Source organism: Pollicipes pollicipes, unplaced genomic scaffold (genome assembly GCF_011947565.3).
Source record: "Pollicipes pollicipes isolate AB1234 unplaced genomic scaffold, Ppol_2.1 Scaffold_4002;HRSCAF=4701_pilon_pilon_pilon, whole genome shotgun sequence".
NCBI lineage: Eukaryota > Metazoa > Arthropoda > Thecostraca > Pollicipedomorpha > Pollicipedidae > Pollicipes > Pollicipes pollicipes.
Window position 1 is genome coordinate 18,158,100 of NW_023596420.1, and position 10,683 is coordinate 18,168,782.

General features: G+C 62.1%; 1 protein-coding gene and 1 long non-coding RNA gene across 5 annotated transcripts in view; one reads left to right on the top strand and one right to left on the bottom strand.

Moving 5' to 3' along the window:
- Positions 1 to 5,725, top strand: part of LOC119093272 (SID1 transmembrane family member 1) — a 39,815-nt gene extending 34,090 nt beyond the window's left edge. For all 4 annotated transcript variants that reach the window (XM_037216203.1, XM_037216202.1, XM_037216201.1 and 1 more), the window contains 5 exons: positions 384 to 623; positions 1,480 to 1,718; positions 2,109 to 2,219; positions 3,947 to 4,060; positions 4,639 to 5,725. In XM_037216203.1, the coding sequence (XP_037072098.1) occupies positions 384 to 623; positions 1,480 to 1,718; positions 2,109 to 2,219; positions 3,947 to 4,060; positions 4,639 to 4,701 (767 nt within the window). In that variant the 3' untranslated portion in view covers positions 4,702 to 5,725. The remainder of the gene's footprint in view (positions 1 to 383; positions 624 to 1,479; positions 1,719 to 2,108; positions 2,220 to 3,946; positions 4,061 to 4,638) is intronic.
- Positions 5,726 to 7,978: 2,253 nt separating this feature from the next.
- LOC119093180 (uncharacterized) lies at positions 7,979 to 10,086 on the bottom strand. The gene is made up of 2 exons (XR_005093609.1): positions 9,951 to 10,086; positions 7,979 to 8,565 (listed from the first exon to the last, which is right to left on the bottom strand). It is a non-coding gene; the product is annotated as an uncharacterized LOC119093180 (long non-coding RNA).
- Between the last annotated feature and the right edge of the window lie 597 nt (positions 10,087 to 10,683).

Below are 10,683 nucleotides of genomic sequence, written 5' to 3' on the forward strand. Positions count from 1 at the left end.
CCTGCGTGCTGCGTGCTACTGTGCGTTACCAGGCTACGATGACGTCGAGGATGGCATATGTGTTTTGCATTCGTTTTCGTGCTGGAATGAGGGAAGTCTTAAGTGGTGACCAGGAGGCATGCCGGTTGAGAATGCTGGCAGCAGACGCGTTTCCGGAACTCTCGAAAAATCCCAGAATTTCACGAACTTTGAACCCTATTAGGACCTAGATTCACCGTTGGGATCGGGACACATGTCCGGCTGGCGGTACATGCTTTTTCGGGGGTCGTAGGCTGTAACGACGCCCAGCGCATCACTTCTCTTTGAAATGATTGCAAGGATCACATCGCTCAGGAACAGCAGCCCTTTCCTTAAGAGTATAACCGACCTCGCGTGTCCGGCAGACACGGCCTTCATGTACGTCATCGCCGTGCTCTGCATGCTCAAGATCTACCAGACGCGTCACCCGGACATCAACGCCAGCGCCTACGTCACCTTCCTGGTGCTGTCGTTCGTCGTGTTCGTCGGCGTCATCGGCGTGCTCGAGGGCACCGTCTACTTCTGGTTCTCATTCATCGCGCTGCATCTGTGCATCTGCGTGGTGCTCAGCGCCCAGATCTACTACATGGGCCGCTGGTCACTCAGTGAGTCCGCCCTGACCGAGCGTTGGTCCGTGTCGGGTGGCTATCGGATAGCCGCCCAGCTCTACTACATGGGCCGCTGGTCGCTCAGTGAGTCCGCCCTGACCGAGCGTTGGTCCGTGTCGGGTGGCTGTCGGGTAGCCGCCCGTATCTACTACATGGGCCGCTGGTCGCCCAGTGAGTCCGCCCTGACCGAGCGTTGGTCCGTGTCGGGTGGCTGTCGGATAGCCGCCCAGATCTACTACATGGGCCGCTGGTCGCCCAGTGAGTCCGCCCTGACCGAGCGTTGCTCGGTATCGCATGGCTCGATGTCTTGTAACGCGCGGCCTCTGACGCCTGCTCTCTCCCGGCGTGCTGTGAACGTGGTTGGATAAGCGTCTCTTGTGGATGTCAGGGCGGGGCCTGAACGAGTGGGGGATGACAGGTTAGGGCGTTTGCCATGCGATTGATTACTGTTGGGCCCCTTGATAAGCACTCCCAGCTGTCGGAGAAAACTAGATGGGTCATCAGAACCAACTGAGAAACACTCGTCACATCACACCACACGCACCGGAGCTGGGTGGGAATCAGCTGGGCGCTGGGAATTCCCACGGTCGCTCGGTCTTCCCCGGTCAACGGGTGCCAGCGAGCGGCCGGAGCCGTGACTAGCTGGCTCGCTGCCCAACCTCCAGCCACTGGTGCCTGAGGCCGTGATGAGGTAGGCTAACCCCCACCCCAGCTCTATCCTCAGCCGGCGAGGCCTTGCTGGGCCGGGATGACCCTCCCCCTTTCCCAGCCATCGGAGTGATGCCTGACTGGCCCTTCTCACCCTGTCCCAGCTGCCGGGATGGTGCTGCTCTGACCCTTGCCTCACCCGCAGACGGCGGCGTGTTCCTCCGGATCTACCAGAACGTGCGCAACGACCTGGCCACGTCGCCGACGCTCTGTTTCCGGCCGGCCTACCCGGACCGCATGGTGCTGTTGGTGATCGCCAACCTATTCAACCTTGGTCTGGCTGTGTTCGGCGGCGTCACCGTGCCCAAGGACTTCGCCTCCTACCTGCTGGCCATCTTCATCACCAACCTGCTGCTCTACACCAGCTTCTACATCATCATGAAGGTGAGCGGCGTGTCGCGTGTGGCTTGTGGTGCGGGCGTGGTGACGAGCCTGGTGTCCGGTTCCGTGATCAGACGTCCTGCACGAGCGCGGCCGTGCGGCTTCCCCCGGAAGCCACTCGTGGAGAGCTGTGTCTTGAAGTCAGAAGTGACCCGAGGGCATGGATGGGAGTGTGTGGATGGAGTGTCTCGCCGCGGTAGCTGACGGCGTGTCTGTGCTGGGGTCGATGGTCCGCGTTGACCGAAAGTGCTCTGTGCTATTGTTCTATGCTTCATATAACGATGCTCTGTGTGGCGATGCTCTATTCTCTATGTGGGCGACCAGCTCGGGCTGGCGTCGCGTGCTGGCCGCTCGCCCGATACCGGCTGACCGGCGCCGCCCTCTGGCCGCCAGCTGCGTCACGGCGAGCGCATCCAGCTGCAGCCCATCATCTACATCGTGCTCTGCAGTCTGTCCTGGGCCGCGGCCATCTTCTTCTTCCTGCGCAAGTCCACCACGTGGCAGGTGCGGGCAGAGCTGGCCGGGCGCGGGCGCCCATGCTCGCGCGCCGACCGAGCCCGCGCCGACAGAGTAGCGGGCCGCAGCCAGAGCTGACTCCGCCGAGGTTGTGGCCGTGGACTGGCCAGTGTCCGACTGTGATCATCGGTGTCGCCCGCTGACCAATGCTGAAAGCTGACCCGCGCGGTTGCTCAGTCTCTGTTCGCTGTGACCCTGCTGCGCGTGTCTCTGTCCCCGTGTGGCGGTCCGGTGAGGTCCCCGGCTGACTCCGCTGTCTCTGTTTTCCGCGACCCTGCTGCGCGTGTCTCTGTCCCCGTGCGGCGGTCCGGTGAGGTCCCCGGCTGACTCCGCTGTCTCTGTTTTCCGTGACCCTGCTGCTCGTGACTTTGTCCCCGTGTGGCGGTGCGGCGGGGTGCTCAGCTGACTCCCCCCCCCCCCGTCTCTGTTCGCCGTAACCCCGCTGCACGTGTCTCTGTCCCCGTGTGGCGGTCCGGCGGGGCACCCGACTGACCCCCCCCCCCCCCGCCTCCATTCTCAGTGACCGCGCTGCTCGTGGCCCCGTCCCCGTATTACGGCCCGGTGGGGTACCCAGCTGACTCCCCCCGTTTCCGTTCTCCGTGACCGCGCTGCTCGTGACTCCGTCCCCGTATTATGGCCCGGTGGAGTGTCAAGCTGACTCCGCCGTGTCGGCGGCGGCCGCTCAGAAGCCGCAGGAGCCGCCGGTGACGCGGGCTGAGGGCCGCCGCCAGTTCGACAGCTGGCAGCCGGTGCCCCACACCGGCCCCAGCGTGCCGATGATTTCTGACTGGGTAACGGGCGTCCCGACGGCCACGCCCGACCGCCGGGCCGGCGCCGGCTGGTGCCTCGCGGTGGCGGCTGCTCGACCCCGCGTCGCCCGACCGCCGGGCCGGCGCCGGCTGGTGCCTCGCGGTGGCGGCTGCTCGGCGTCGCCCGACCGCCGGGCCGGCGCCGGCTGGTGCCTCGCGGTGGCGGCTGCTCGGCGTCGCTGCCCCGGCGACCCCGCGTCGGTCGGGGACTTTTTGGTCGGCGTGGTTCTTGGGGCTGTTTCGGTTGGTATAAGGTGCACGCCCTGTTTCATGTGGGTGATGGGCGTGACGCGCGTTAGTGGTGTCCCTGACCTCGAGATGGGACAGGCCCCGGTGACGACCCTCTTACGCGCCGGTTGGGACCGCCCCGAGACTGCCGCATGTTAGGTGGCGGGGCGGCGGGCTGACTGATGGCGGCCAGCGCGGTAATGGCATGCCATTTGGAGGTTCACCTGTGAGCCGAAGTCATCCGAGGGGAGGGTAGTCAGGTCAGGTAGACAGGTCATCCGTGTTGTGTGCCGGGGTGGATGCCGGCCGGTTGTTGTTCTGGTAGAAGCATCTGACTAGTGCGGGGATCGTGCGTGTATGCTCGGTGGGTGGTTTGACAGTGGTGGGATGTCTCCATGAGGCTGACCTCGACGTACCCCACATCCATGCAGCTTTCCCCCACAGGCACGAACACGTCTGTACTAAAGGTCGGCGCGGGGCGTCAGGTCGTGCTCAGGCTTCACCGAGCTCTGCATGTTACCTCCGATGGAAATAATGCCTTTCGTGAGCCATACTACCTTTTCTGGGGTTGGCTGTCTTCTGGGGGAGGGGGAGGGGTAGTCACCGCGAGCCACAGGTTTGTGTGCCCAGAAATTGTGGAGTTGGCGGCGGCTGACGTCTTGTTTCGGCCGCCCACAGCTTAGCCCGGCCCAGTCCAGAACCAAGAACCGCGAGTGTGAGATTCTCAACTTCTACGATGATCACGACATCTGGCACTTCCTCTCGGCGTCCAGCATGTTTTTCGGCTTCATGGTGAGGCACCAGCTGGCCGTTATCCAGTCCCGCAGGAAAGCTGTTAGGATTCCATGTTCTGTTGTTAAGGTGTCTGTTATGTTGTCTGCTATTCTCTCCGTGTGTTGTGAGATGTCTCAATTCATATTTCATTACTTTCGTCATTACTTGTTAGGCATCCAAATTTGGACGTTAGCGTCCTTCGTCTGCCGGGCGCCTGTCGTGTCCAGAAGTTTGAGAACCATGCGCTTCCTGCAGCCAGATTGGTCAACCTTACTTGAGTGACCAAGAAAGTACCAGTCGGCAGGCAGATTGAATGTTAAGTGCGTACATGCCAATGTATATCTGGAGCGCCGCTCCACGGCGCGCAGGGTGGCCACTGTTCATTGACTTCGGTATGGTGTGTGTGTTGGTGTGATGCAGTGCGCGGTGGGTGGACGTACGGCGAACACTGTTGTATCGAGTTACAGTGCGTGCTTACCTCGGCGCAACAGCTCACGCCAGCACCCAACGTCTGGCCGGTACCTCCCCGCGTGCTGAGCGTGTGGCCGCTGGAGCGACGCCGGCGCCGGCCTTTGACTCCCGCCGCTCGTCCGCAGATCCTGCTGACCCTCGACGACGACCTGGTGTTCACGCGCCGTGACCAGATCCCCGTCTTCTGAGCGCGACCACCGCCGCCGGCCGCTGGGGGTCGGTCACGCCCGCCGGCGGCCTCACCGGGCCGGGTGGGCACGCACCGCCCCTGGCCACAGGGGGCAGATACCGCACATGGGCGGCTTGGAGAGCGTGCTGCATCCGCACACGCAGGAGGCATGCTACAGTCGTGGACCGCGTTCAGATGCGTTTTTTTCCGTGTGGGTAATTTGTGGAGTACGCGCTTGCTCGATCGCAGGCGGCGAGTAATTGCAGGAAATCGCACTCATACAGTTGGCGTGCGTCGTGCGTACGGCGGCGAGCCGGTCCGTCCGGAAGTGAGACATTGGCGGCCGGCTGTGTCACTGAGCGCACGATAGTGGGGCACTCCATCAACGGGCGGACCGGTCGGGTTCGGTGGGCCAGTGATAACCACCGAACGGTTGTGAGATGCGGCTAAGCCTGACACCACATGTTGACGGACCAAATGCCAGCAAAGCTTCGATTCTCTTCCAGCTCATATGTACTGTGTACGTTGCTGCTCTAATGTGCTCCAGGAAATCATGTGGTGTGATCGTAAATGGCCGGTTTGTAATGTGGCTACGGCGCAAGATAAATGTATCGCATGGGACGTATGTGATGTGGACGATATAGTCAGAATGGATATCGGTTAACCGTTATATGTCAATTTTGCGTGTCCAGCCCACCGTGCTTGTAGCGAATCACGCCACGGAAAATGTAAAAGTTCGCCAGATTTGATTCCGCGTGTAAGCATGACATACTGTGCCTTGGTTTGAGTTGCCTCGGTATCGTAATGGAATCAGTGACATGGATACCGCGGCGCCATTACAATATCGCACCGCACTAGAGCCGCGATAAGATGCCAGCGAAGCTTCTTCACGTGGCGTCACGGGACCAGACCATGAAGTCGGTGCGCCCAACTAGGTAGCAAGGGTGCCGTGTGACTGTTTCAGTGAGCCACACTCACCACATCTTGTCAATCGTGTGTACGCTGTCGCTTCGGGCTTGTTTATGTTGGCTGTGAAATATATGTGCAGGTCGAGTGGCGTGTTCTGCAGGCCATCCTCCCGTTGGGCAGCTCGTCAGCCGCCTGAGCGCCGGGGGGCAGCAGTTAGGCGCCGGGAGGCAGCAGTTAGGCGCTGGGGGGCAGCAGTTAGGCGCCGGGAGGCAGCAGTTAGGCGCCGGGAGGCAGCAGTTAGGCGCCGGGGGGCAGCAGTTAGGCGCCGGGGGGCAGGTTACGGTTCGCCGCAGCTTGGCTCCCTGTCGGCCCGGCCATTGCCGAGCTGCGCCCGCGCGGCAGCCGGGTGCGACGGGGCCGCAGACGGGTGCGACGCGGCCAGTTGCACCCGCAGTGCAGACGGGTGTGACGCGGCTGCAGACGGGTGCGGCGCGGCGCGGTCGGTGGAGCCCGCAGTGCAGACGGGTGCGACGCGGTCAGTGGCACCCGTGATGCAGACGGGTGCGACGCGGTCATCGACGCCTGCCATGCTGACTGGTGCGGCGCGGCGCGGTCGGTGGAGCCCGCAGTGCAGAGTGTGACGCGGTCAGTGGAGCCCGCAGTGCAGAGTGTGACGCGGTCAGTGGCGCGCGCAATGCAGACGGGGTGCGATGCAGCTTGCCATTGTTTTGTTGTTACAGGTCCACTTGCGCGATCGGGGGGTGCGGTATAGGCCATCAGACGTTATACCTCGTGCACGCATTTTTGCAATTGGTGCCGAAGCCAGAATGCCTTTAAAATGGTACCATAATTCCTGCCCCGTGCCATCTTACGCGTTGTCAATGACCGCGCCCCCACCGCCCCTCAAAGCGGCATGGCTGAGGGCTTCATTGCAACGACGCCCGATCATCTCACTGCTCCAGCCCCTACCGTGCATATCAAGCCAGTAGAGCGCGCGCCAGACAAAACAGCGGCGGGGCCCAGGCGCCAGACCTAGCGCCGCCTACACGGACCCAGCGGGTGGACGGTGGTGGGCGGGTAAGAAACTTTTGCTGTAGCCGGAAGGAGAACGGTGATCACCGCAACTGCGATGCTAGGACCAGCTGGTTGAACGCATCTACTCCCTATACAACACGTGGACGGATGCTCCGCGGTGCGCATCATACCTATTCACTAGTAAATCTGACACGAATACAATCTCCCCACAGGTCGGCTGCACACCACCAGAATAATCACCATACCTCGGCGTACGACGGTGCAGCTCTCGGCCACGCCCGGACCACGTGGTGCGCTGACGGTGGTCTCCCGGCGCCCCGGCTGCCCCGATGGCGACCGTCTCCCGGCGCCGGCCGGGCGCCTGTTCTCGACGCAGCCGCGGCGCCGGCCGACCCGGCGCTACACTCGGGCCCGTGCGCTGTTGAGTCCCGGCGGCGCCGGCCTCCAGCGGTACTGAGCTGGCCACCGGACAGCCTGTGGTGACCGCGGAACGCTCCCTCCCCCTCCCACCCAGCAGTCGGCCTTCAGCGGTGCTGGGCTGGCAGCCAGACGGCCGGTGGTGACCGCGGGATGCTCCCTCCCCCTCCCACCCAGGTGTCGACCTTCAGCTGTGCTGGGCTGACGGCCGACGGCCTGTAGTGGCCGCGGGACGCTCCCTTCCCTTCCCTCTCCCACTCACCATCCGATCGACGAGGCGTGGCTTCGTTGGGCAAGCGCCTCGTCCCAGAACGGCGGTTCCCGTCTTCGGCATCGTACGCGAGGTCGTCGTCAAATGACATCTTTCGTCACGGACCGGTTAGCCGAAATTTGTTTTACCCACGTAGTTTCGCTCGCTTTTCTATCGATGGCTTCATAGGTTCCCTGCGTCTCAAGCAGAAACGGCACATCTGAGGTACATCTAAATCGTTTCGTGCCTAGTTCGCGAGCCCCCTGTTCTTGCGTAGGTTTTACAGCGCTGTCTGGGTCTCCAGTGATAAACATCCACCAAGCTCTCGTCTATTTGTACGACTATCACTCTGCATAAATTGGCCCTGCTGACCTAATTTCAGATCCCGGCAATTGAAGCTTGTGCGTGTATCTAAGGCGCGCATATGTACTTGAAAGGGATCAGGAGAAATCACGTTACTTGTCTCGTCTAGCGTAGCGATGACTCCACGTTCTCATCGGAGCTTGCGCCATGTTTTTTTATTACATCTTCCATGCATAAAGATTTCCCTATATTGAACAATTTCGCGCATTTCATACAAATGGATACCCTCCTGGGTGTTGTCACACAAATAGATACCCTCCTAGATTGAAGTCAATACAACGCTCATGCCTTAATAGCACAATCTATGACCGGAACACATTTGCCAGTTTCCCAAACCTTGTATTATCGCTTGGTATTTTCACAGATAACGCGCCACGAAAGTTGATCATATTTATATCGCACGTACAGTATATATCACGTGGGCAGTCGGGGGAGGGGGAGGGCGCCAGCTGATCGAAGGGGGGAGGGGGCAGCGCGAGTCACAGCCCACCTGCAACGCGCGGAATGTATTTAAATAGAGGCTATATACAAACTCACTGAAATCCACAACAGCTATACCCGCGCGGCAAGGTGGCAAACGGAGACCGGCACGGCCGGGGAGCCCGGCGCACCGCGCCCCGACGAGGCGCGCCCTGAACATGCGGCTGGCCGCTGACGCCCGTCAGCCCCCGGCTCTGAACGGGGAGCCTACTGAGCCCCTTCTGGGGTCTCCGACGCAGCGCGCCCGTGGACCGCGCCCGGGCCTACAGCACAAGCCCGCCGAGAAGCCCACGGGGTCATGAGAGAGGGCAGCACGCGCGCCGCGGCCAGGCCGACGCACTGGCCGCTAGATGCGCTCGTAAGGCGGCTTCCTCTTGTCGTGAGAGCGGCTGTAGTCGTCCTGTACCAGCGGAGACGAGGTCTTGGGGCCTGGCGGACGGTGACCGGTCAGCGACGCCTACGCAGCTCGCCGCACGCGCGTCACGGGTACATACATCCAGACCAGAGGCACCGCGCGGCGCATGGTGACGAGCCAACTGCTGGCAATCAGCAAACTCGGAAATTTCATCTCGCTTTTCGCAGTTAGTTGAGGAGCTGAATAGTTCGGGTGTACAGCCACATATTTATATACTGACATCGTTTTATGCCAGTTATTACACACATCTAAATGCTTCAGCAAGCACAGGCCTAACAAAAGCATGATGCACACGAAAACAAGCATGGCGGGTGAAGCAAACGAACAAAACAACGTCAAACATTCCCATAACGGCATACTCGCTGTAATTTACATAGCGGACCTATTGCTCAAGGCAAAACTAATCTCATATCGACGTCAACTCAAAGAACAAAGCAAACCATAGTCATATCCGTAAAAATACGCAAAACTGAAGTGTTGTTGGTATGCAGTAGTGTTCCTTGCCATGACCCAGTGCGTGACACGGATGCAGTGCGAACGGACATAAGCAATCAAACAAAAATGTCATTCCATCAACTGCCAGTTACAACATAATGCCAATACGTGATCGTCACGCGGAGTTGTGTGAGTCACCTAGATTGACTCTTCAGGAATGCATTCGCCTAGAAGCACCGACCAATTGAGCAGGCCAAGCAACACGGTGGAACGACTCGCCCACGCCATCCACCTCCACAGCACCGCAAGCCACACCAAGCAGCGAGCCTCCTCCGCCCGCCCGCCCTCGGCTGCCCGTCGAACAGGGCGCCGGCCACACCCTGCACTAGTCTCCGCCGCTGAGCAACGGCCCGGGCATCAGCCGGCGGACGGGGCCCCGCTGCATGCGGACCAGACCACGGCAAGCACGCTCCACCACCGCGCTTACCTGGCCGGCGGCCGTGCGCCGGCGGCGCGGCGCGGCGGCGGACGGACGGGCCGACCGCCGCCGGCCGGCGCGGCGGGTGGCCGCCGGCGCGCCGGCCGTCACGCTCCCGAGCCCCGCGCCGCCCCTATACAGTGTGCTCCCGCCGGCCGGCCGGCTCCTCCCGCCGGCGCAGCCACGCAGCGCCGTCCTCGCTAGCGGTTAGTAGACCGGCTGGCACCATACAGTGTGGATGGACCGTTCCCGTGCCGGGCGTCGGCGCACCCCTTCAGCCAGCCATGCCTGCAACGGCGCCGGCCGGGCTGAGCCGCCGCTCCGCCCGCTCCGCCATCAACCCGCTGAAACGCGCGGACCGAGCGCACCAGCGTGGACAGCCGCCAGGCGACGCGGCTCCCGACGCCGTCAGGACCGCGCCGTCGCCTCCCTGCGTGTCTGTGGGAGTCAGTGTGTCGGTGTGGTGCGTGGCCGCGCCGTACCTACCTCTGTACTCGTCGTGGCCGCCCACGTAGCGCGGCAGCGGCGGCCGGCGCCGCTCCGGCGACGGGTCGCGGCCGTCGCTCAGCCGATCCGGGCTGAGCGAGGAGCGCGAGAGCCGGCGCGCCGGCGGCGACCAGTCTCTACCTGCGGCGCGGCGACCCGGCGGCGGGGGCGACGCGTAGCCGCGCTCCGAGCGGTGCGACCGCTCCGACAGCGGCGAGTCGCGCCCGTAGCGCGGGCTGTAGTCGTCGTAGCGACCGTCGGGCGGCCCCAGCGGCGTGTAGAGCGGCGGCGGCGGCGGCGGCAGGAAGCCCGGGTCGACGCCCGGCAGCGGCGCCGCCAGGAACGGGTCCAGGGGAGGTGGCGGTGGGAGGAAAGCGGCTGAAAGGAGCGGGTCGGACATGGGCTCGCCGTCCAGGCCAGGTGACAAAGCGCCCGTGCCGTTCGTGCTGAAAGCTGAAAGACCTGCCGCGGTCAGACTCTTCCCAATCGAGGGTACGGCCGACGACATGGCATACAGTACATAGCCGCCCGACGGCTGGAGCCGCACACAAGTTTATCAAAGTACAAATGAAAGACACGCAAACACGAAACTCTAGCCATATTATTTTTTTTTTAGTACAAGCGTCGCCACAAAACACAGTCAATACGGTGGCAGGCTTCGAATATGAACAGCAAACGTATTCATCATCAATCAACCATTAACGGAGCACCATCGGTCACAGAAGCACAGTAG